Here is a 27,458-nt window from a genome sequence, read left to right as displayed (position 1 = left end):
TGGGGTTATTTAGCATCCTATTCTTCTCTAACGATCTAACTGTACTATCCCCACCCCCCTCTCCACCCTCATTATATTCACTTCTCCCCTTCCCCCTTGCTTGCCTCACATCCCACCTATTTCCTTGGTTTCCCCCCCCCGTCTCTAGTTTAAAAACTCCTCCAACCTATTAGCCATCTTCTTCCCCAGCACCGCTGCACCCTCCCCATTGAGGTGCAGCCCGTCCCTACGGAAGAGCCTGTAGCCGACAGCGAAGTCGGCCCAGTTCTCCATGAACCCAAACCCTTCTGCCTTGCACCAACTCTTTAGCCACTTATTCACCTCCCTAACCTTCCGTTGGCGCTCCTGTGTGGCTCGCGGGATTGGTAGTATTTCTGAGAAAACTACCTTGGAGGTCCTTGCCCTAAGCTTCCTACCTAGATCCCTGAAATCATTTTTAAGGACCCTCCATCTACCACTCACTTTGTCATTGGTGCCAATGTGGACCATGACCGCTGGGTCTTCGCCAGCCCCACCCAGTAACCTGTCAACCCGATCCGCGATGTGCCGGACTCGAGCGCCAGGGAGGCAGCACACCGTTCGGCGATCCTGGTCTTTGTGACAGATTGCCCTGTCTGTCCCCCTAATAATAGAGTCACCCACTACCAGGACCTGTCTAGCCTGCCCTACACTTCCCCCCTCCCCCTCATTACTGGAGCATACACTCCCCCGGCGGTCAGAGGATCTGTCGTGCTCCAATAATGCCGGTTCTGAACCAGCCTTCCTATACTTCTTCCCTCTATCCCTTCTAACTGTTACCCAGCTCCCTGCCTGTTCAGCCTGCGCTTCCCCACTAAGCTCCACCCCCAGTGTTGACCCATTGAGTGTCTGCTCGGTGAGCAGCAAACTCCGTTCCATGTTGTCGATGCTCCTCAGTACCGCTATCTGAGCACTTAGATCCAGGATTTGGGCTTCCAAGTGCACGATATGCTCACATCTCTCGCAGCAGTATGGATTCCTGAGCGGTAGCTCAGGGAATGCATACATTGCGCAAGATGTACACTGCACGGCTCCGGCCAACATGGACGTCATTCTAAATATGGGGATACAGTCAGTATATATGTACAAGTACAAAACACAATTATTTATATATAGGTGTATGGACGGGGATCAATTAGGGATGTGCAAGTGTATCGATTAGATATCGGCGCGGGATCAGTTAAGTATGGACGGGGGATCAATTAAGTATCAATTAAGTATGGACGGGGGATCAGCTGAGTGGGTCAGGTGGATTAATTAAGTATGGACGGTGTGTCAATTAACTATGGACTGGGATCAATAAGTATGGACTGGGGAAATAATTAATTGTGGACTAGGGAATCAATCAATTAATTATGGACAGGGGGTTTAATTAAATAGGATGGGGGGTAAAGCAAATAAATAGGTATGGACGGTGGGTCAATTAACTAAGGACTGGGGATCAATAAGTATCAATAATATCAATAAATATGGACTGGGGAAATAATTAATTGTGGTCTGGGGAATCAATCAATTAATTATGGACAGGGGTTAATTAAATATGGTGGGGGATAAGGCAAATAGATAGGGACTGGGGATGAGTAAAAGTGGACAAGGGGAATCTATTAAATAGGACAAGGGGGATCAATCAATTATGGGCTGGGGGGGTCAATCATTTAAATGTGGTCAGGGGGATCACTTTAATATGGACGGGGGTGGTCGGGGATCAATTAAATGAGGACGGGGGGGTCAATTTAATGTGGTCAGAGGGATCAGTTAAATATGGACGGGGGTGTTCAGGGGAATCAATGTAAATATGGACGGGGGTGATCAATTAAATATGGACGGGGGGGTAATCAATTAAATATGGACTAGGGAATACAATACAATTACAATACAGATACAAATACAATACAGTACAGTACACACTTGGGTTCAGTAGGGCCGCTTATCGCGGCCTACTGCCCCTTACTCACCTCCTCTAGGGACGCTGCACGCTATCACAGCGCGCTTGTCCCTCCGGTCGCCTCTTACCGGTCCTCCTGATCACCTCCTGGTCACCACCACCTGGCACCCTCCGCTGGCCGGCACTGCACGCTGCCACAGCGCTCTCTTGCGCTCGTCCCTCCGGTCGCCTCCTACTGGTCCTCCCGGTCTGCTCGGTCACCTCCGCCTGGCTCTCCTCCCTTCCCAGGAGCTCTCTCCACACACAGCACAACTCTTGCAGCACACGGCAGGCTCCGCCTCCACCACTTCCTGTCAGGCCTCCTCCCACTTCCTGTTGCATCGGCCTGGAAGGGGCTAACAGAGGGGTAGCCCCTTCCAGGTGGAGTCATGAACACCGACCTTAACTGAGGCAAGTGAGGCCTGCAGTTCTTTGGATGTTGTTGTTGGGTCTTTTGTGACCTCTTGGATGAGTTGTCGCTGCACTCTTGAGGTAATTTTGGTGGGCAGGCCACTCCTGGGAAGGTTCACCACTGTTCCATGTTTTTGCCATTTGTGAATAATGGCTCTCACTGTGGTTCACTGGAGTCCCAAAGCTTTAAAAATGGTTTTATAACCTTTTCCATATTAATAGATCTCAATTAGTTTGTTTCTCATTTGTTCCTGAATTTCTTTGGATTGCAGCATGATGCCTAGCTTTTGAGGATCATTTGGTCTACTTCACTTTGTCAGGCAGGTCCTATTTAAGTGATTTCTTGATTGAGAATAGGTGTGGCAGTAATAAGGCTTGTGTGTGGCTAGGGAAATTGAACTCAGCTTATCAAAGATATGATAAACAACAGTTAAAATATAAATTAAGGGGGGAAATTACTTTTTCACACAGGGCCCTGTAGGTTTGGATTTCTTTTTCCCTTAATAACAAAGACCTTCATTTAAAAACTGCATTTTGTGTTTACTTGTGTTATCTTTGTCAAATATTTAAATTTGTTTTGTGATCTGAAACATTTAAGTGTGAAAAATATGCAAAAGAATAAGAAATCAGGAAACACTTTTTCACACCACTGTATATATACAGTATACATAGTCACCTATTTAATCCCCTGTTCCTGGTGCACCATGCTGATCTTTTTTTATATTGGCTGAAATGCAGTCACCCAGAATATCACAGGTGACCACTGCAGTTAGTCACTGGCCTTAGTGATATCATGTGATGGATTAACTAAGGCCAGTGACTGGCTACTACAGTCACGTGGGATATTCAGCTGCTGCCAAGTTTAACATAAAACCAGAGGCTGATCATAGATAAAACACTGCATGGGCAGGGATAGCATGGGGCAGTTTATTTTTATAGCTTTATTGCTGGTTGTAAGCAGCTTTGAAATAACTTGGAAAAGCACTGCCCATAACCTTTACTCTCCACACAGTAATTATTAAACTCCCTGTCCTCCACCTCAATGCTGCCCCATCATAATCAACTTTTCAATTTCCCCATAAATATATAAGCCAATTTTAGCAGTACATCAAAGAAGATTTCACTGTCTGCACCCCATCCTCTGTCTAATAACATATAGAAGGCATACCTATACACAAGGAATAGTAACTGAACAGGATAAAACAGAGGACGGTAATCATTAGGCTAAGTGCCCACGATGCAGAAATGCTCTGGATTTTTCCTGAACGTTTCTGCATCTCCCTGGCAGAAAAACCGCATGCGGATTTTACATGTGCTTTTCCTGCCAGGTACAAGCGGAAGTGAAGCGTTTTGATCATGCGATTTCGCGTGCGGGATGTGAAGAGCTTTCCAAGCAATTTTAGCATCACTTGGAAAGTGCTTGACAACTTGGTCACACTATATAAATCCATGCAACCGACATGGATTTTATATAGTGTTACCAAGTTAGTTAAAAAAAAAAAAAAGAATAAAAATGGTAAAAAACAACAACAAAACATATACTCACCTTCTGATGGCCCCCAGTCTCCTTATGCGATGCGTCCGGTCTTCCCGGTGTCTCACGGTTGTGTGAAAGGACCTTCCATGATGTCATTTAGTTATGTGACAGGTCGCGCGACCGCTGACGTCGGCAGTCATGTGACCTGTCACATGACTAAATGACGTCATGGCAGGTCCTTTTAGACCATCACGAGCTGCCGGGGAGCCAGGACGTATAGCTATGGACACCGGGGGCCATCAGAAAGTGAGTATAATGTATAAATCTTACAGCAAGGAAAGTGAAGAACCTGCACCACCAGCAAGCAGCTGCAATAGTCAGTGCAAACCTGAACAAGTACAATGCAGACACCTAAATAGGACTTGGTAACATTTCAGGTGCAAAATCTCATAAAAAAGTTTAAACAGTCCAAAATAACCATAAGAAAGAAAAATGAGCTGCACTCACCAGTCCTTAAAAGCAGTATCTTTATTCCATAAGGATAAAAAGTCTGGCAAGCAGGGAGAGCGGGGAAGAAAAAAGCAGACAACAGCTGTTTCGCTTCTACAGGTCTGTGTTACACACAAAACATGTCTGCTTTTTTCTTCCCCGCTCTTCCTGCTTGCTGGACTTTTTATCCTCATGGAATAAAGATACTGCTTTTAAGGACTGGTGAGTGCAGCTCATTTTTCTTTCTTATGAGTATAATGTATATTTTTTAATTTTAATTCTTTTTTTTACAGATACTATGGTACCCGGGTCTGGATGAGAGTCTCCTCTTCTCCAGACCTGGGTACCATCGGCACATTGAATCGCTTAATATCCGCATGTGCACATGTAGTGATGCGGATATTAAGCGATTCAATGCAAGTCAATGGCGGCGAAAACGCCGCGATTACGCAAAATAATTGGTAGCGCTGCGGATTTATCCGCAATGATAATCCGCAGCGGAAATTTCCGCAGCATGTGCACAGCACATGCGGATTATCATTGGGGAACATGGCAGACCTTCTACAAAGCATTTTTTAAGTGTTTCTGCAGCGGAATTGCCGCTGCGGAAACGCTTAAAAAACGCATAGTGGGCACACACTGAACCAGGAGAAAAACACAGGAGTAGCTTGAATAAAAAACAGTCTTTATTAAATACATAAATATCAGAAATAAGTATTCAAGTCATAGCATTAACATATATGGGGATACAGAAGGAGTGAAATGGTGGCAGCACAAAACAGCCTGTGAACCCCCATGCATCCACATTATGAGAGTAATTTGTGGGCTGGGGGCTCCTAAGGCAAGGTACCCATCATATTCAAGAAAAAATGGACAGGGGACATTCAATCATACGTAATAATCAGGACCGAGTAAAGTCCATAATGACATTTAGAGGTCCACAGCCCAAGTAAATCTAAGTGAAGAGAAGGAACCTTACCAGAGGAGGTAGAACACAGGACTAAAGTGCTGAGTGCAATAAACCCATGGGAGGGAGCACCTCAACGCGCGTTTCGCCTGGGTGAATGTGGCTTTCTCAAGAGGCTGGGGCAATGGTGCGTGTGAGGACCTTAAGTATGTCACTTCCGTGGTCATGTGACGCGTCACATGACGAACTAGTGGTATCAGACTTCCGCATAACGGCGCATGCGTCGTGGGTATCCTGTCGCGCGCATCCAAGGAGTCACGCCCACCACGCGTGCGCGAAGCGCACAGAGCAGGAGGCCACAGACAGCGGGGCACGCGCGCTCCGAGGGAAACAAACGGTACGCATGCGCACCACGTCAGCCAGCATATTTACAGCAAACTGTATAGTGAGAGTATGAAACAAGTCAATAATTATGGTGTGTACACAGACAATGGCCAGAATATCCAATACAATACAACGAGACATCTACAATATTGCACATAATGGAAGTTCATGTTGTATTCTCAAATGGCATAAAACGCAACATCACTGAAATAAGGATAAAAATGTAAAAATTAGTACCAATATAAGAGACTATATGGCTAAAAAGGGAGTTAAAATAAATCACATGAGATATAGTTACAGAGGAAACAGGAGAGCAGTGCCAAAAAGCATGCTGGATCATAAGAAGGAGGCGAAGCCAAGAGCCTCATTTAATCCGCGTGGGCTAACCGTGTCCAGAGTGACCATCCATCTTGCCTCCCGTTGGGCTAGCCGTTGTTTAATATTTCCACCTCGGGAGAAGAGACGCACCACTTCTATACCACGTATCTGCAGTGACCAAGGTCCCATGTGATTTATTTTAACTCACTTTTTAGCTGTATAGTCTCTTATATTGGTACTAATTTTTACATTTTTATCCTTATTTCAGTGATGTTGCGTTGTACACCTCTGTACAGAGTGCTTCTGTGGTCAGGTCCGTGTCTACTCTTTCATCGCCAGCTACTGGGAGGAACATCTATTTTCTGCAACGTTATAATAACTATGCGATGAGTGATGTTACTAATGGCTTTATGCCATTTGAGAATACAACATGAACTTCCATTATGTGCAATACTGTATATGTCTTGTTGTATTGTATTGGATATTCTGGCCATTGTCTGTGTACACACCGTTGGTTTCCCTTGGAGCGCGCGCGCCCCGCTGTCTGCAGCCTCCTGCTCTGTGCGCTTCGCGCACGCGCGGTAAGCGTGACGGCTTGGACGCGCGTGCGCGCGACAGGATACACACGGCGCATGCGCCGTTATGCGGAAGTCTGGTACCACTAGTTGGTCATGTGACGCGTCACATGACCACGGAAGTGACATACTTAAGGTCCTCACACGCACCATTGCCCAGCCTCTTGAGAAAGCCACATTCACCCAGGCGAAACGCGCGTTGAGGCGCTCCCTCCCATGGGTTTATTGCACTCAGCACTTTAGTCCTGTGTTCTACCTCCTCTGGTAAGGTTCCTTCTCTTCACTTAGATTTACTTGGACTGTGGACCTCTAAATGTCATTATTTACTCGGTCCTGATTATTACGTATGATTGAATGTCCCCTGTCCATTTTTTCTTGAATATGATGGGTACCTTGCCTTAGGAGCCCCCAGCCCACAAATTACTCTAATAATGTGGATGCATGGGGGTTCACAGGCTGATTTGTGCTGCCACCACTTCACTCCTTCTGTATCCCCATTTATGTTAATGCTATGACTTGAATACTTATTTCTGATATTTATGTATTTAATAAAGACTGTTTTTTATTCAAGCTACTCCTGTTTTTCTCCTGGTTCAGTATGTTGTTGGAGTCGAGTTCATGCTGATCTAGCTCTTATGGTTTATCAGCTATGTTTGCTTTTGGGCATGCATTTAAGGCTGCTGTATGTTCACTAAATAGTGGGCACACAGCCTAAGGGTATTTTCATATGTTGCGTTTTTGCAGCGTTTTCCTTTGAGCACTTTTTATGCAAATTAAAAGCTACTTTTTACAGTACCATCAAAAGATATGAGTTTTTAGAAATCTCATGCGCACAATTGCTTTTTTTTCCCTGACTAAATTGGAAAACTGCTGCTTTTTCTAAAACTACAGCATGTCAATTCTGTAAGCATTTTTTTGCGGAAATTTGGCAGTGTTTTTTTCACAATAGAAAGAATGTGCAAAAATGCTGCATAAAAAGCAGCCATGCCTTTTTGCTGCTTTTTTGGTGAATGAAACTAACTTTATTAAACATGTATTGAAGACAAATGACACATATAATCTGCACCAAAAATGCAGCAAAAAAAAATACACGCAGGAAAACCTACTTTTTATAAGCAGCTTTTTACTGCCAAAAGAGAAGGTTGTGGTTGAAGGAAAATATGCCGTGAAAAAGCAACATGTGAATATAGCCTAACTATTCATACTGATGTCTATCAGCTAAATCTCTCCGCTCTCACTTTGCTGTCACCTCAATCTCCTCTCTGGCTTTCACTGTGCTGTCACCTCGATCTCCTCTCTGGCTTTCACTGTGCTGTCACCTCGATCTCCTCTCTAGCTCTCACTGTGCTGTCACCTTGATCTCCCCTCTGGCTCTCACTGTGCTGTCACGATGATCTCCTCTCTGGCTCTCACTGTGCTGTAACCTTGATCTCCTCTCTGGCTCTCACTGTGCTGTAACCTTGATCTCCCCTCTGGCTCTCACTGTGCTGTCAGCTCGATCTCCCCTCTGGCTCTTACTGTGCTGCAGTCTGTAGACTCCAGCTCTCACCTGTCACAGCTCAGACAAGAATACAGAGAAGAGGGGTTTCTATTTAGGGGTGGCTTCTCATTGGTCACTGCAAATTGTGGAAATTGCTGTAAGTATATTCCTGGCAGACTGCTCAGATAGGTAACCCCCCCCTGATAGAGCATAAATGAATAACAGGGAGCATCAGAGCTACATGAATATGCACATTATTTGTTGATTTCCTTGGCTAGACACTAATGTGATATATGCAGATTTTGCAACCAAAGAAATTAAATTTATTTTTTTTCATAAGTAGGAAAACACATTTAATGTTTTAAAAAGACATTTATTCCCACACACTTCTCATTTTACACTTCTGCATTTCAGCAGTTTAGCAGATCTACCTTGTTCCACCTAGGATGATGAAAAGTTAACAGCGAAGGTCAAATAAATACGCATCAGAAAAAATATGCTAAGCTCTTCTGCATGGAGAAGTGAGGGAATGCATGCATTTCAATATGACTGCAGCGAAGTTCAGGAGTAATGCTAAGTACTCCCCTGATGGCTTGTACCGTATTATGGTATCAGAAGGAGCAGCTGGCGGAGACACAGATGAATTGTGGCCAAGAAGGCACCGAAGAAAATATTAAATTCAAATCTTCACACAGTTCACTGACACGATCAGAGCTTGGGAACAAGAATATCAGCATTGTGGTTCACATGTACTAGGATAATGGCAGACTGGCTATATGGCAGAGCTTTGTAAGGCTACATTCACATCTCATTTAAGTGTATATTCAGGGTATATGTAAACTTCAAATGTGACTAAGGCGATAAAGGATCCACTGCACATCGCACATAACAGTGTTGTAAAAAAGTAACTGTCTTCTGAAACCGAACGCTATAAATTCACACCAGACTATTACCTCACTTCTGTGGGAGGTTACCCCATCTTTTCTTGCAGAATTTCTTCATTTCAGACACACTGGTGATTTTTTTTAAACAAACTGCTACTGTAGGTAAAGTCAAACCCTCTCTATTGAATTAATCTCATTTATTTCCACATCCCAAAATGTTTCAGCTCATCCAGAGCCTTTGCCAATTGACAAAGGCTCTGGATGAGCTGAAACGTTTTGGGATGTGGAAATAAACAAAATTAATTCACCACATCTGAGTGCCAGGACTCGTTTTTGCTCTTGGACACATAATTTCTCCTCGTGCACCACAAAAAGATTGCAGAGTGCCGACCACATTTTGAACGTTATATTACACCCTCTCTACTGTCTATCTGCATAGCCAAAAAACACCTCAAACACTTCAGCCATGAAACATTAAGATAAGACATTATCCAGAAGAACATTTCTGGTGCAAACATATTGGGTCATTATCTAGTGACAATATGTACCAGAGCGTTACACTTCCAACACCAGACTGACCACTGTAATTGTGTTCTACTATTTTGGCATGATGAGTTCCTACAGCATTATCTAGAAGAATTATGGATCATTCCATTATTATTTCCCCTTTTGACGGACAGTGATGTTACCCTTGGACAGAAGATTATTTTATCACTTTAATGCTCCTTAAATGTACTGTTCAGACTTCCTCGTTAAAAAGTCATCAATACAGAGTAAATGACCCAAGCTATAAAAGTGCACCACAATCCATATGGTGATGACCAATTAAAAAAAAAATAAGAAAAATGTAACTTTTTCATCTTACTGACACACAAAAATAAATAAATAAATGGTGTTCAAAAAGTCATATAGAAAAAAAAATGGTATCACCGTAAATGTAATCTCGGACCACAAGGAATGCAGCCTAACCATTAAAATAGTTTTTGACCTATTTACCCAGTCGAGATTGAGACCCCAGATGTAGACCATGGTTAGAAATGGTTAATGGTGGAAGGGTCCATGAGGACTGGGCTCCAGCACCAATGGGAAAATGTTAAAACCTAACTTTTAGTGTGTAATAAAAACATGGTGAGAAAAAGCAAAAAAAAGGATAAAAAAAGATTAAGGATCCATACGTTTAAGCGTAGCACTAGCAACTCCCGAAACGTGTAAACTTGGGGATCCTTAATTTTTTTTTTTTTTTTCTCACCATGTTTTTAAGGTCACAGTAAAAGTATTTTTTTAACATTTTCCCATTGGTGCTGAAGCCCAGTCCTCATGGACCCTTCTTCAGTTTTGGACCTGGATATCAGTCTTGTGTGTTCTTACACTCCTTGCACCACACCCTGACCAAACAAGAACTACCAGGGTTCCTATGTGAATACAAGTAATTTTCACACTGAAATGTTCTTGCAGGAAGGTGAGCGGATTACGATTTTTTCTCCTTTCCTATAAATGGTTAACCCTAATTCTTCATACGAACGTGAAAAACATCTGAAGAATTGTGAATTGGATGGGCTGTTGTTAAGACCAGCTTAGAGCAATGATGACAAGGAAATATTACTGGGTCCATCTCGACTTTCCTATTCAGGAGTGCTCTGCTTCTCGAGCGGCTAACCTGAACTCTGCGTGCTTACAATCATGTTATATGATGTAGTTGTACTTCTGCAGCATCGGAAGTACAGAGAAGTGACTAAGATTATATACTAACAGCATTCTGGATGGATTCTGCTCGACTGTAGTGCGGTATGTAGAAGCACACGAGGAAAGTGCTTGTAAGCACTGCGCATGCTCAGCCACCGCTATCAGACAGCAGTAGTGGCCACTTCCATTGGAAACAAACATTAACAATCAAATAAAGGTAGATCTTTCAGGTGAATAGGGGCAAATGTTAATAAAAAGTAAATTGCAATCTGGGCAAAGCCCTTTAAGGCTTTTATTATTAAGGGAAAAATAAATTCAAACCTACAGGGCCCTGTGTGAAAAAGTGATTGCCCCCTCCCCCTTAAAACATAAATTAATTGTGGTTTATCACATCTTTGGGAAGTTGAGTTCAATTTCCGTAGCCACACACAAGCCTGATTTCTGCCACACCTGTTCTCAATCAAGAAATCACTTAAATAGGACTTGCCTGACAAAGTGAAGTAGACCAAAAGATCCTCAAAAGCTAGGCATCATGCTGCGATCCAAAGAAATTCAGGAACAAATGAGAAACAAAGTAATTGAGATCTACCAGTCTAGAAAATGTTATAAAACCATTGCTAAAGTTTTGGGACTCCACCGAACAAAAGTGACTGCCATTATGCACAAATGGCGAAAACATGGAACAGTGGTGAACCTTTCCAGGAGTGGCCAGTAGACCAAAATTACCCCAAGAGCGCAGTGACGACTCATCCAAGAGGTCACAAAAGACTCCACAAAAACATCCAAAGAACTTCAGGCTTCACTTTCCTCAGCTAAGGTCAGTATTCATAACTCCACCATAAGAGACGGAGCAAAAATGGCAAGTTCCAAGATGAAAACCATTACTGAGCAAAAAGAACATAAATGCTCGCCTCAGTTTTGTCAGAAAACATCTTGATGATCGCCAAGACTTTTGGGAGAATACTCTGTGGACTGACGAGACAAAAGCTGCACTTTTTGGAGGGAGTATGTTCCATTACATCTGGTATAGAATTAACACAGCATTTCACAAAAGGAACATCATACCAACAGTAAAATATGGTGTGATGGTCTGAGGCTGTTTTGCGGCTTCAAGACTTGGAAGACTTGCTGTGGTAAATGGAACCATGAATTCTGCTGTCTACCAAAAAATCCTGAAGGAGAATGTCCGGCCATCTGTTGGTGACCTCAAGCTGAAGAGCACTTGGATTATGCAGCAGGACAATGATCCAAAACATATCAGCAAGTCCACTTCTGAATTACTTAAGAAAAACAAAATTTAGACTTTGGAGTGGGCTAGTCAAAGTTCTGACTTTAATCCGATTGAGATGCTGTGGCATGACCTAAAAAAGGTGGTTCATGCTCGGAAAGCCTTCAATGTGGCTGAATTGCAACAATTTTATAAGAAGATTAGTGGGCTACAATTCCTCCAGAGGATTGTAAAAGACTCATTGCCAGTTATCGCAAACGCTTGATGGCAGTTGTTGCTGCTAAGGGTGCATTTTGTGTTTACTTGTGTTATCTTTGTCTAATATTTACATTTGTTTTGTGATCTGAAACATTTAAGTGTGATAAACACGCAAAAGAAGAAATCAGGAAGAGTGCAAACACTTTTTCACACCACTGTATATAATAATCTTAAAAAAATTCCTGCGATTCTCACAATTGTAAATGCAGGAGATTATACTGACTGCATTGGCAGCATTCTTATTATATATCACTGTAAAATATTGCAGTAATAATATTCAAGAACTCAATAACTATCAGAATCACAGATTGTGGTTTTGGATAAAATATTGTTTTCAGTTGGTGTTATCAAGTATAAGGAAAGCATGAGAAAGCAGCAGACAGAGTTTATCAAAGAAGAGATTACTACTCCCATTAAGTATTATTGTTAAAGGCTGGAAAATCTCTTTAACTATGAATTTTGGTTATTCTATAACGGTTTACATATAGATATGAGCAAAAGATAGTCGTGACATTTTCAGACCTGCATCTTCACAGTTTAGTCTGTAATACAAAGATTAATATGAATGCTATATAAAAAACAGATTTGCTGAATTGCAGGGCCCAACAGAAAGTCAATCATAATTTGTCTATCGTTCAATTTGGACCACTAAGCCTTGACACAAATATAGAGCACAATTGGAAACACTTATTTGAAAAAGGAACAAAAAGGTTTTTTACTAGCCATACAATACCGATGACATATCCTTCGAAATGAAGATTGCAGGCAGAAATTGAGTGCAATTTTATTATCTAGAAGCAACCACTACCACATGTAAAAATTATTTTATTTGCCCATGTCAAAGATGTCCATAATCGTTACAGGGGTTTTCCATCCTTGTTAAATTGATGACCTATCTGTAGGAATAAAATCCCTTTAAAATCTATGGACACCTTTGACACGGAAAAGATCCTAGTTACTTACCGGTAACGGGATTTTACAGAGCCCATGACCGCACCACCTGAGAGAGGGTATCCATCCACCAAGGACAGGAACCTACTGAATAAAAAGGCGGTACCACTCTTCCGCATCAGTTTTTGCTTCAGAGCATGAGAGGGCCTCCGAAAAATAGGTTAGTACATAACTGCCACCTAAACATTTCTTAATAAAACACCCTAAGAAGTGATAAAGGGGAGGGTGCTGTCATGGGCTCTGTAAAATCCCGTTACCGGTAAGTAACTAGGATCTTTTCCCCTTCTCCCATGACAGCAACACGTGAGAGATTTAGAGAGATCAGTAGATCTGTCCTCCCAAAGGACAGATCAGTAGAAGAGGAAAGGTCAAGACGGTAATGCTTGTAAAATGTAGCGGGGGGTGACCAAGTTGCCGCCTTACATATGATGTCGATGGGCACATCCGTTCTCTCCGCCCAGGAAGCAGCTACAGCTCTGGTGGAGTGGGCCTTCAGGTTCTCTGGAACTGGCAGATTGCTAGAAGAGTATTCTAAGCCAATGGTGTCCCTGACCCACCAAGCTATGGTCCCTCTTGTAACCTTAAGCCCTTTCCTAGCCCCCTGAAATGAAATGAATAAGGCGTCACTTTATCTCCAGGCCTTTGTTACCTCCAAATACTGGACTAATACCCTCTTAACATCTAGAGTGTGAAGTTTTTGTTCCTCCGGATCCCTAGGGTCAGGATAGAAGGCAGGGAGAGTAATTACTTGTGTCCTATGGAATTTGGAGGCCACTTTTGGAAGATAGGCCGGGTCTGGTCTTAAGATTACTCTATCCATACACACTTGCATGAACGGATGGTTAACTAACAGCACGTACAGATCACTAACCCTACGAGCTGAAGTTAGAACTACCAGCATGGCTGTTTTTAAGGTGAGAATTTTTTCCGAAGCTTCCTCTAAGGGCTCAAAGGGGGACTTGGTTAGTGCTTCTAGAACCAGATTAAGATCCCAAGGAGGCATCCTTGGAGTAGGAATAGGTCTAGATCTACTGCAAGCTTTAATGAATCTAATGATCCACCTATTCGCTGCTAAGTTGTAATTATATAGTGCCCCCAGAGCTGATACTTGTACCTCAAGGGTACTGGTGGCTAACCCCATGCTTAAGCCTTTCTGAAGGAATTCCAGGATGGCCCCAATAGGAACCATCACTTTGGCGGACTGACCCGAGGTAGACAGAAACTTAACCCAGGTTCTGCCATAGATCCTAGTAGTCACCGGCTTCCTACTCGCCAGTAGAGTAGTAACTAGACCTGGAGAGAACCCCTCCTGCGTTAGTAGTGACCTTTCAAAATCCAGGCAGTCAAATGCAGGCCCGAACTTTAGGGATGGAAGACTGGGCCCTGCCTGAGGAGATCTGGGGTGTCTGGAATAACCCATGGATCCACCTGGGACATTCTCATCATCCAAGTGAACCATGGTCTCTTGGGCCAAAATGGGGCGATCAATATAACCCTCGCCTGTTCTTCTCGGATCTTCCTCAGGAGAGTAGGGATCAGCATTAGAGGGAGAAAGGCATAGGCCAAGGTAAAGTCCCAAGGAATTTGCAGCGCGTCTACCGCAAAAGGCATCTCCTTTGGATTCAGGGAGCAAAAGATTTTGGTCTTCCGATTGTGTTTGTTCGCAAACAGATCTATCTGAGGTTGTCCCCATCTGCCGACAATCTGCTGGAATACCGCTGGATTCAATTCCCATTCTCCTTGTCTCAAGATGTGTCGACTTAGAAAATCGGCTTTTACGTTCTCCTCTCCTATTATATGCAGCGCTGAGAGCGTAAACAGATGACTCTCCGCAAAGCGAAGGATCTGGTCCGCTACCAACATCAGAGGGAGGGATCTGGTACCCCCCTGACGATTGAAGTAGGCGACTGTCGTTCGGTTTTCCGACATTATCCGGATGTGATGACCCTGAAGAAGAGAACTGAACTCTACTAGCGCATTTCTGACTGCCAACAGCTCCCTTATGTTGGAGGAGAGACCCGTCTTGCTGTCTGACCAGAGGCCTTATATTGAATGATCTCTCAGGTGAGCTCCCCAGCCTTCTGCGTTTGCGTCTGTCGTAATCGTATCCGACACCTGGAAAGACCAAGGAACCCCCAGAGATAGATTTTCCGGATTCATCCACCACTCCAGCGAGTTGATTACTAAACTCGAAATGGATATTCTTACATCCAGGCGACCTCTGAGCCGTCTGTCTACTGTCAGGATCTCCTGCTGAAGACGTCTGGTATGGAACTGGGCCCACTGAACTGCTGGGATACAAGATATCATTGTACACAATAGAGACATTGCATTCCTCAATGTCATGGATGGATTGTTGATTACGCGTGATATGAGGGAGCTGATCTTCAGTTTCTTGCCCTCTGGCAGAAAACAGGTCTGGTTTTCCGAGTTCAAAATGAGACCCAGGAATGACTGAACCTTTTTTGGTTCTAGTCTCGATTTTTCTAAGTTTAACATCCACCCCAGGCAATTTAGACTGGCCAACACTTCTGCCAGAGCCAGTGCGCAGAGCTGTTTTGATCTGCCCACCACTAAAAAATCATCCAGGTAAGGGATGACTAGGATATCTTTCTCCCTTAGATGCGCTGTGACTTCCAGGATAATCTTTGTGAAAACCCTTGGAGCCATGGAGATGCCAAAGGGAAGAACTGCAAACTGAAAATGCCTTATGTGCTTGCCAAACCGTACAGCTACCCTCAGAAACTGTTGGTGTGCAGGAAAGATTGGGACGTGGTAGTAGGAGTCCTTCAAATGGAGGACGCACATATAGCATTCTGGAAACAACATTTTTATGGCCAATTTTATTGATTCCATTTTGAATGGCCTGTAAATCAAATAGTCGTTCAGCTTTTGAAGTTGACAATGGTTCTGAAGGAGCTCTGATTGTATTTCCTCTTCCGAAAGGAGCTCTTATATCGGGGAGCAGACACAGAAGGAAACCCATGTTTCTTGTCCGCTGCCTTATCCAGGATGTCATCTAAGTCCTTCCCGAAAAGAAAGTCCCCTTCGCAAGGGATTGAGCAGAGTTTAGATTTTGACTGCACATCCCCTGGCCAGCTCTCGAGCCATAATGCCCTGCGGGCTGCATTGGAAAGATTTGCTGACCTGGCAGCCAGCCTAACTAAAACTGCCGATGCATCTGCAAGGAATGCAGCCGCCCCCTACAAAAGAGGCAGACCCGACAGAATTTTCTCTCTAGAGACATTCCCTTTGATCTGGTCCTCTAACTGTTGAAGCCAGATCATCATAGACCTGGCGGTGCAGGTGGCAGCCACTGCAGGTTTCAGAGCCCCTGCTGAGGACTCCCAGGCCTGCTTTAAAAAAGACTCCGCCTTTTTATCAAGCGGATCTTTTAGGGCCCCTGAATCCTCAAAGGGTAGTGTGGATCTTTCTGAGGACTTCGCGATGGCCACATCAATTTTAGGGGTTTTGTCGCATGTAGCCACATACTCCTCTTCAAAGGGGTATCTCCGCTTAGAAGAAGAAGGCAGCTGGCCTTTCCCCTCTGTTTTTTTCCATTCCCTATCTAGAAGAGTCTTGATCCTCTCGTTAACTGGGAATGTACAGTACTGACCCAAAGCACCTTCTCATTGAAAGATTTTTCTGTATTTTTATGACTTTGAAAATTGTACATTCACACTGTAGGCATCAAAACTATGAATTAACACATGTGGAATTATATACTTAACAAAAAAGTGTGAAAAGGCTGAAAATATGTCTTATATTCTAGGTTCTTCAAAGTAGCCACCTTTTGCTTTGATGACTGCTTTGTTTGCACACTCTTGGCATTCTCTTGATGAGCTTCAAGAGGTAGTCACCGGAAATGGTTTTCACTTCACAGGTGTGCCCTGTCAGGTTTAATAAGTGGGATTTCTTGCCTTAAAAATGGGGTTGGGACCATCAGTTGTGTAGTACAGAAGTCAGGTGGATACACAGCTGATAGTTCTATTGAATAGACTGTTAGAATTTGTATTATGGCAAGAAAAAAGCAGCTAAGTAAAGAAAAACAAGTGGCCATCATTACTTTAAGAAATGAAGGTCAGTCAGTCTGAATAATTGGGCAAACTTTGAAAGTGTCTCCAAGTGCAGTAGCAAAAACCATCAAGCGCTACAAAGAAACTGGCTCACATGAGGACCGCCCCAAGAGTCACCTCTGCTTCTGAGGATAAGTTTATCAGAGTCATCAGCCTCAGAAATCTCAGGTTAACAGCAGCTCAGATTAGAGACCAGGTCAATGCCACACAGAGTTCTAGCAGCAGACACATCTCTACAACAACTGTTAAGAGGAGACTTTGTGAAGCCAGCCTTCATGGTAAAATAGCATCTAGGAAACCACTGCTAAGGACAGGCAACAAGCAAAAGAGACTTGTTTGGGCTAAAGAACACAAGGAATGGACATTAGACCAGTGGAAATCTGTGTTTGGTCTGATGAGTCCAAATTTGAGATCTTTGGTTCCAACCACCGTGTCTTTGTGCGACGCAGAAAAGGTGAACGGATGGACTCTACATGCCTGGTTCCCACCGTGAAGCATGGAGGAGGAGGTGTGATGGTGTGGGGGAGCTTTGATGGGGACACTGTTGGGGATTTATTCAAATTGAAGGCATACTGAACCAGCATGGATACCACAGCATCTTGCAGCGGCATGCTATTCCATCCAGTTTGCATTTAGTTGGACCATCATTTATTTTTCAACAGGACAATGACCCCAAACACACCGCCAGGCAGTGTAAGGACTATTTAACCAAGAAGTAGAGTGATGAGGTGCTACGCCAGATGACCTGGCCTCCACAGTCACCAGACCTGAACCCAATCGAGATAGTTTGGGGTGAGCTGGACCGCAGAGTGAAGACAAAAGGGCCAACAGGTGCTAAGCATCTCTGGGAACTCCTTCAAGATTGTTGGAAGACCATTTCCGGTGAATACCTCTTGAAGCTCATCAAGAGAATGCCAAGAGTGTGCAAAGCAGTCATCAAAGCAAAAGGTGGCTACTTTGAAGAACCTAGAATATAAGACATATTTTCAGTTGTTTCACACTTTTTTGTTAAAGTATATAATTCCACATGTGTTAATTCATAGTTTTGATGCCTTCAGTGTGAATGTACAATTTTCATAGTTATGAAAATACAGAAAAATCTTTCAATGAGAAGGTGTGTTCAAACTTTTGGTCTGTACTGTACATCTCCTCTTCTGATCTAAACCCCTGAACATGACGTCCTGAACTGTTCTGGGAGTTTTGGCATCGGCAATATCCATAGTCACTCTGATAGCCTTGACCAATTTCTCAGTATTGTCCACCGAAAAACAAGGCCTACCCCCTCCATCATCATCCGAAGATTCTGTTGAAGATGATAAAGAGAGGTCAGAGGGGGAAGAATATTCTCTCGTGAAATGGGACACTACTGATTCCTCGGAGACCGAGGAAACACGTTTCTGCTTCTTCCTCTTACGAGAGGTTAAGTTCTTTAAGGAATCCCTGACCTCTGTCTGGATTAAAGTTTTTAAGTCCATAGAAAAACTAGGGGACTCCTCCGCTATAGTTTTCTCTATACAATCAGAGCAAAGGTTCTTAGCGTAGGAGCTGGGAAGGCTATCTTTACATAATGCACACTCCTTATTTTTAATTTTGGAACTACTCTTTTTTGGTTCCTAACAACCAGAAGGAAATGAAAGGAGAGAAAAGAGAAAAAACAGAGAAGAGCACATTACTAAGGTGAACTTTCACGAAGATCACTCACCACACTGCCGTTCAGACTAGGGTACCGGAGGCGGTGGTTGCCATTCACATGAACGCTCCCATCTGGCGGAGGTGGATTCACGAGATTTCTTCTGAACGGTTCTGCTGGCACTCGTACGACCCCCACTGCTGTGGCTCTGATGATGGGAAGACTCTCGTTGCTCCGGTTGTCTCACATTTTGCTTGACCTGTTTACGCTGTTTAGGCGCATGTGGCTGCTGCTGTTCCTCTTGCGGCGGTGACAGCTGCTGCCCAGGTGACTGCGGCTCCTCACTCATGATGATGGGGATGCAGACAACGCCATCTTGACAGCTTCCCATTCCTTAAAAGCATAAGGGGCTCCACCTCCTTTGGCCTCCTCCCCTTCCGGCAGCAGTGCGCTCTCTCTTTTCTAATTATTTTATTTTTTCTTCTTTTTTTTTTTTTAATTTATAATAAAATACATATGTATTATTCCTTCTTTTTTTTCTCTTTGTCGGCTGGCGCGCTATGCTGCAGGATCCCTCCTGCGCAGCCCAGCGGCTCCCGGCGCGCTTGCACGGGGATGACCCGGAAATCGTACCCCGCGCAAGCGCAGACCCGGGCTTCCGGAGCATTCGCGCCAGGGCGCAACATGACCCTGCGCGTGTGCAGCCCGGAAGGCCTGCCTGCCGGCGCGCCCAGCCACGACCATCGTGCATGCGCAGACCCGGCTGCAGGACCCGGCGCACGCGGGAGAGGACACCGGAAGACGCCCCCCCCCGCACGCAGACCCAGGCACAGCAAGATGGGGCTGGGAACAGGAGGCCATCTGCTGTCTCTTTACGGCCTCCAGGCCGCATCGATCCCGGGATCCACTCCAGACCCCACGACAGGTACAAGGTACCACCTAGAGAGGCTCCCATCAAGGACTGGAACCAAAACTGATGCTGAAGAGAGGTACCGCCTTTTTATTCGGTAGGTTCCTGTCCTTGGTGGGCGGATACCCTCTCTCAGGTGGTGCTGTCATGGGAGAGGGGGAAAAAAAATAATTTTACATATGTCAGTTGTCCCCTTTAGTTAAAAAAATGCACTAAATTTCAGTTGCAATCTTCGTTCCTAAATTCTATTTTCAACCCCCCTAATTTACAATTTGCATTCAGGTCCAGGTTTCAGATTTTTCACTTCTGGATGTTGCTTATACATCATTACAACTTCTATCCCGTAATTCCCTCATCATGTGTTTTCATTCCTTTTGTTTTCTATAGACTGTTTTCTTTGCTATCCTTTAGATTCTTTTCCATCTGTCTACTGCAGATATATGTACTACCCCTAAAGCTCCCTGCTGCTATCTCTAACACTGAGAGAAAGGAAGGGGGGAGCAGTAAAAACAGTCAAAGGAACAGAAGCTCTTACAAATTGTATCATTTTTGTTAATCACTTAACTAGATAAAGAACTATGACAACCCCTGATAATCCATTGAGGACTCCAATTAGGTTAAAAACAATTCATATCTCCCATAACTGCACCATTCGAGTGATGTCAGCTCCTCTGATCCCTGATGGTGATGTGACTTTTGTTGTGTTATGTGCAGGCTGCAGCTATTGAATGGCCCCTGGTTGGTTTGAGCCCCTACTATTTAAGGAGTGGACATCCACCTTGATGAAATATTGAGGAGCTGCTCATTAGCTGTAGTGGACATGTGAAACAAGTCACCTCACTCTCCAGGAACAGCAATGTTGACATTCCTGGAATGCTGCTGCTGAGGGAGGCAAGTATCCATTGTTTTATCAGGCCATCATATTATACAGCACAGTGTACTTACATTTGCTCATTTTGACCTTCTACCTAGTTATTTCTTCTCTTTTCCATTAGATCTATGACATCATATGATTAAGGGCAAAAATGGAAGCTGGCACCTTTAGGCAGGCTACGCTGCGGGAATGAAGAGCCTTGGGATTCCAAAACGGTTTTAATTAATACCAACATGTTTCTGCACCAGACCGGTGCCTTTCTCATGGTATAAAAACCGAGTTCATTGTTTTAATAAAATGCTTTGGCATTAATAAAAAACATTTTGGAATCCCAAGCCTCTTCATTCATGCAGCGCAGCTCATGTAAACGTGCCTGCTTCCATTTTTGCCATTATATCTCTGGAAGAACCTTTTCCTCCAGCCATGGGGCAGTAGCAGCGGCTTTCCACACCTTTATGGGTATTGTGCTGGAACACAACACCTTTAGGTGAGTGCTACTATCGATTATACCTATTCCCTACCAGATGGTATTGCCCTAGTTTGTGTGCGCTTCTGTGCCTCTCCAGAACTTCTCAATCATGTGATTAAAAACAGAAAGTTGAATCCTTCCAAGAACTATGTAGAAACAGGTAGTCTCTTTTTTTCTGCATGAGTCAGCATTAAAACTACAATCCTACATCACACATAAAAGGAAACAAAGAAAGGAGATAAAAGCAAGTGGGGGCGTGAACAGTCGGGTCAGAAATTGAAGAGGGGGTGGAGCTGGGTTGCCAGGGACTTTCAGTGATGTAGGAATGTAGTTCTAATGCTGACTCATGCAGGGAAAACAGACTTCCTGTTTCTACATAGAGCTTAGAATGATTTTGTCTGTTCTTAATCATGTGATGTCATAGCTCTAATGGAAAAGAAAAGAATTAACTGGGTAGAGAGGTAAAATGAGCAATTGTAAGTACACAGTGCTATATAATATGATGACTAGAATATATTAAGAGGATACAAATTTTGATGGGAGTGCTTCTTTAAGCAGGAGCCGTAGAGTAGAGAAAAACAGCTTTAACTTTGCATTTTAGAAGCAAATAAACAAAAAGAAATTCAGTTTGAAGGTGTGCATAACCTTTAGTCTTACATCCTTACATAACGTTAAATGCTGAATCATTCTCAAGAAAATTGGTAAATAGTTTGGTTCAGAGATTAACCTTTAAGACTACTTAACTGCCCATAATATGTTATGTTGCAAAATTGCAAAAAACATGGGAAGAACCTGAAACACAGGCAATTTTGTCCTGGTCTATCAATTGTGCTCATATTTCAATGCTACACCGCTGGCCAACAACAATGTATCTAAGGCTACATTTCTGTACTTTATAGATATAATAAATCATGCACCTAGGGAACAACATGGTGGTGAAGGAAACGGGAGATATGAAAACTACGAGGGAAAATGTTAAAACTGAAGGACACATGAATATAAAACAATGTATATGTAATATGTTTCATATTTCTACTCTGTCACTCCTAACTTTTATAGTCTTTCACATTTCAGAGAGACATAATGAATAGCTGTTCGGTTTTGTACGCTGTAAGGTACCACAGGGAACAATTATTCATCCTTTGTTGGCATACAACTTCATACATTTAAACCTTTTACATTATGGTCATCTTTCTCCACAAAAGGGCGACTATAACAAAAGGTTAAACACTAATGCACAATCAAATATTCCTTTATAGCATGGGATCATGCTTTCACGATAAATCATTACATCGCGTTGTTCTCAAATGTAAAGTTATTCTACAATATGAACACAAGCCTCTAGTCAAATTATATATTCTTTTTCAAGTCTTCCCATAAATCATTCTTTTAGAAGAAAATTAACTGAAGAAATCAATTGGAACAAGAGAGACTAGTCATTTTCAGGTACTTACCCTCTGACTGCGTGAATGAGCCTTAGCGATGGATAGGCAGTGCGTACTCGAAGTTTGTTTTTAAGAATTAAAGCATTAACCCATTCGACGTGCTTCTCTCCACCTTTGACCATGAAAGCTGGTATCCAGAGCACGCTGTCATTAAGCATAGAGAGTCGGTGAACAAATTTTGCCCGGTCACTTGCGTTGCGAAATCCTCCAAATGCTCTTTGCACAACAGATGGGTTCATGGTAATAAAGTCTGATTTGGTTCCAACATCGGCAGCAAATTCAACAACAGGCGCTAAATTGCACCTATAAGAATAAAACAACAGTTATGAACACACCATTGTACAGACAACACATTTCTTATTTTATTAAAATGACGCTGGCAAAGCAAAAAACATCTCCATGCATGTACATGTCCATCTCCTCATCATTCTGTGGGGAATTCACTTGGTCCCAATACCAAAATTTACATAATGATCTTAAAAGGGCCCTGAGAGCCTTTCTTCAGTGGAAAGTTATTACAAGATATAGTTGCTAGATTGCTTAAGATGTTCTGTTTAAGGATTAGTCATCAATATCAGGGGCAGGGGGGGCAGGGGTTCCACAGACAGTAGCCCCATTGATCACCAGTTACCAGCTCTGGAAATGGCGTGAAACAGCACAGCTCCATAATACAGTATAGTGCCAACTCTGACACACCCATGACAGTACCCCCCCCCCCCCCCTCTATAAGTGGCCTCCGGACACTCAGGACCAGGTTTCTCAGGATAAGAGGTGTGGAATTTGCGAACCAATATGAGAGCATTCACCTCTGATGCCGAAATCCACATTCTCTCTTCTGGACCATAAAACTCTTCCAGTGCACCAAGTATTGTAGGAAATGATGTTGGAGACGAGAATCTACAATCCTCGAAATCTGAAACTCAAGATTACCAACAACCTTTATTGGGGGAGGTGGTAGGGGTGAGGGCTCAAGAGGTTCCACATATTTCTTGAGTATGGAACTGTGGAAAACATTGTGGACCTTAAGGGCCTGGGTAAGCTCAAGACGAAACGCTGCTGGGTTAATGATGGTGGTTATTTTATAGGTACCAATAAACCTAGGTCCCAGCTTCCAAGAAGGGACTTTCAACTTAAAGAAGTTGTATACTACTGTACTTTATATTACCCCCCTAGTGTATCCCCCCCGGGGCCCCTAAGACTTTTTGTAAATACCTTATGTTACTGATAATGCCTGTGAGCGGCGCTATCGGTGGCCGCTCACAGGCATCATGTGACCCCAGGCTGACGTCACGACAAGTGAGGCATGACTCAGCGCTGGGGTCCCCGTGGTGGCTGCTGGGTTGTGGGCAGGGTTACCCCCCGCGTCACACCCAGCATCCACCGCGCGCTTTCCCATTGAATGGGGAGAGGCAGAGAATGCGGTGGATGCCGGGTGTGATACGGGGGGGGGGTAACCCCGCCCACAGCCTGGCATCCACCTGGAATGTGGAAGACAAAGACCCCTGGCTGCTGCCAGCACTTGTCATGAAATCAGCGGATGTCAGAGCCAGCTTCAGCCGGGGGTCACGTGATGCCTGTGAGCGGTCAGTGATAGCGCCGCTCACAGGCATTATCTGCAACATAAGGTATTTAAAAAAAGGCTTAGGGGCCCCGGGGAGATACATTGGGGGTGTATTATAAAGTAGTGTACAACCACTTTAATATTCCTAGTAGTCAACCACACAAAGTCATTCACATTCAGGTCCTGATCGGACAAGCGTTCTTTAAATTTCTCAGGAACGCCTGCCACACCGAGGAGAGCGACAAAGCAAAATGTTCCTCCTCAGGAACTCCCGAAATTCCTCCTCCACAAAAGGTACCAAATTGTGGGTGGTAACAGTATGCATCACAGAACTGTGATCTGCAAGTCGATTCTTGACGATGATTATTGATGGCAAATTCTGCCAGCGGTAAGTAGGATGTCCAATGCTCCTGAGTTTCAGAGACAAAACACCTGAGGTATGTCTCCAAATTCTAATTGACACGCTCGGTCTGACCATTCGACTGAGGATGGAAGGACAGCTGCACTCCCAGTCCAGAACAGAATGCCTTCCAGAACTTGGAAACAAACTGGGTCCCCCATTCTGACACATCAGAGGGAACCCAGTTAAGCTTCACGATCTCATTTATGAACACATGAGCAAGTGTCTTGGCATTTGGAAGTGCAGAAAATGCGACGAAGTGAACCATTTTACAAAACCTATCTACAACCACCAAAACGACCAGCAGAAACCGGTAGGTCAGAAATAAAATCCATGGACAAGTGTGTCCATGGCCTACTAGGGATAGGTAGCGGAAGAAGAGTACCATATGGACGGGTATGCGAAACCTTAGAACGCGCGCAAATAATACAAGCAGATACGTTTTCAATCACATCCCGATACAACCCCGGCCACCAAAAACAACGAGAGAGGAGGTCCGCGGTTGCCTTACCACCAGGATGACCAGCAAGCACAGAGTTATGATGTTCCTTAATTACTTTGTGGCGCATATTAGGTGGTACAAATAACCTTCCTGAAGGGCAGGAGGCAGGGGTGTCCCCCTGAGCCTCCAACACCTCACCCTCCATTTCAGGATATAATGCCAAAATGACTACCCCCTTCTGTAGTTTCGGGAAAGGGTTCTCATGGTCACCGCCACCAGGCAAGCTCAGGGACAAGCATCAGCCTTGACATTTTTGACCCCTGGATGGAAAGCGACAACAAAACTGAACCTAGTAAAAAACAGGGACCATCTGGCTTGCCTAGGGTTGACAGGTTTAGCTGACTGGAGACATGATAGGTTTCTACGGTCTATAATAACAGTAATAGGATGGACAGCCCCCTCCAACCAATGTCGCCATTCTTCAAACGCCAATTTGATCGCCAAAAGTTCCCTATTACCCACGTCATAATTTCTCTCAGCCGAAGACAATTTTTTGGAAAAGAAGGCGCATGGACGCCATTTACCAGAGGATGGACCCTGAGATAACACAGCCCTAACCACCACATCCGACGCATCAACTTTCACAATAAAGGGTTGGGAAACATTGGATTGACAGTGTAGGTGCAGTGGGAAAATAATTCTTTAGGGAAGAAAAAGCCTGGAGGGAGGCATACAACCATTTGGAAAAATCAGACCCCTTCTTAGTCAAGTCAGTAAGGGGTTTCACAATTATTGAGTAATTTTGGATGAATTTCCGGTAAAAATTAGTGAAGCCCAGAAAACGATGTAGAGCCTTCAGGTTCTCGGGACGGTCCCAATCAAGGACTGCACGGATCTTCTCCTGATCCATCCAAAAACCCAAAGATGACAACAAGTACCCCAAAAACTGCACCTCCTGGACGGCGAAAACATATTTTTCCAGGTTGGCATAAAGTTTGTTATCCCTTAATATCTGGAGCACCTGTTTAACATTCCCCTGATGTGTCTCAAAACCAGGTGAGTAAACCAAAATATCGTCCAGAAAGACCACCACAAACCTCCCCACCAAATGATGGAAAATATAATTTATGAAATGCTTAAATACTTTTGGTGCATTGGTCAAACCGAAAGGCATAACCAGACTCTTGATATGCCCTTCAGGGGTATTGAATGCTGTTTTCCATTCGTCCTCTTCACTGATTCAAACCAGATTGTAGGCTCCCCTTAAATCCAACTTGGAGAATACCTTAGCTCCTACAACCTGGCTGAACAAATCAGGAATCAGAGGAAGAGTGTATGGATCTCGGATGGTAATTTGATTTATTTCCCGGAAATCTAAACAGGGACGTAGACCACCATCTTTTTTCTTCACAAAGAAGAACCTTGCCACCACAGGTGAAGATCAGGGCCTAATGTGTCCATTTTCCAGACTTTCCGTAATGAAATCCTTCATGGCTTGTCTCTCAGGGCCAGAAAGATTATACAGTCTGGACTTCGGTAGTTTAGCTCTGGAGGTCAGGTTAATAGGACAGTCATACACAGCTCAAAAAAAATAAAGGGAACACTTAAACAACAGAAAATAACTCCAAGTAAATCAAACTTCTGTGAAATCAAACTGTCCACTTAGGAAGCAACACTGATTGAAAATCAATTTCACATGCTGTTGTGCAAATGGAATAGACAATAGATGGAAATTATTGGCAATTATCAAGACACCCTCAATAAAGGAGTGATTCTGCAGGTGGGAACCACAGAAAACATCTCAGTACCAATGCTTTCTGGCTGATGTTTTGGTCACTTTTGAATGTTGGTTGTGCTTTCACACTCGTGGTAGCATGAGATGGACTCTACAACCCACAGAAGTTGCTCAGGTAGTGCAGCTCATCCAGGATGGCACATCAATGCGAGCTGTGGCAAGAAGGTTTGCGGTGTCTGTCAGCATAGTGTCCAGAGGCTGGAGGCGCTACCAGGAGACAGGCCAGTACACCAAGAGACGTGGAGGGGGCCGTAAGAGGGCAACAACCCAGCAGCAGGACTGCTACCTCCGCCTTTGTGCAAGGAGAAACCGGAGGAGCACTGTCAGAGCCCTGAAAAATGACCTCCAGCAGGCCACAAATGTGCACGTGTCTGCACAAACTGTTAGAAACCAACTCCATGGGGGTGGAATGAGGGTCCGACGTCCACAGATGGGGGTTGTGCTCACAACCATACACCGTGCAGGAAGCTTGGCATTTGCCACAGAACACCAGGATTGGCAAAGTCGCCACTGGCGCCCTATGCTCTTCACAAATGAAAGCAGGTTCACACTGAGCACATGTGACAGACGTGATAGAGTCTGGAGATGCCGTGGAGAGTGATCTGCTGCCTGCAACATCCTTCAGCATGACCGGTTTGACAGTGGGTCAGTAATGGTGTGTGGTGGCATTTCTTTGGAGGGCCACACAACCCTCCATGTGCTCGACAGAGGTAGCCTGACTGCCATTAGGTACCGAGATGAGATCCTTAGACCCCTTGTGAGACCATATGCTGGTGCGGTTGGCCCTGGGTTCCTCCTAATGCAGGACTATGTCAGACCTCATGTGGCTGGAGTGTGTCAGCAGTTCCTGCAAGATGAAGGCATTGAAG

General features: G+C 44.0%; 1 protein-coding gene across 2 annotated transcripts in view; it reads right to left on the bottom strand.

Annotated features, from left to right (window-relative positions):
* ST8SIA4 (ST8 alpha-N-acetyl-neuraminide alpha-2,8-sialyltransferase 4) overlaps positions 1-27,458 on the bottom strand; it is a 223,883-nt gene that overhangs the window by 56,343 nt on the left and 140,082 nt on the right. For both annotated transcript variants that reach the window (XM_073677973.1, XM_073677965.1), the window contains one exon: positions 22,401-22,694. In XM_073677973.1, coding sequence (XP_073534074.1) covers positions 22,401-22,694 — 294 coding nt within the window. The remainder of the gene's footprint in view (positions 1-22,400; positions 22,695-27,458) is intronic.

This window comes from Phyllobates terribilis, unplaced genomic scaffold (assembly GCF_046119375.1).
Source record: "Phyllobates terribilis strain yellow unplaced genomic scaffold, ASM4611937v1 Scaffold_1__5_contigs__length_1240528914, whole genome shotgun sequence".
NCBI lineage: Eukaryota > Metazoa > Chordata > Amphibia > Anura > Dendrobatidae > Phyllobates > Phyllobates terribilis.
Note: the sequence above shows the minus strand (reverse complement) of the source record. Positions and strands in the feature narration are given on the sequence as shown.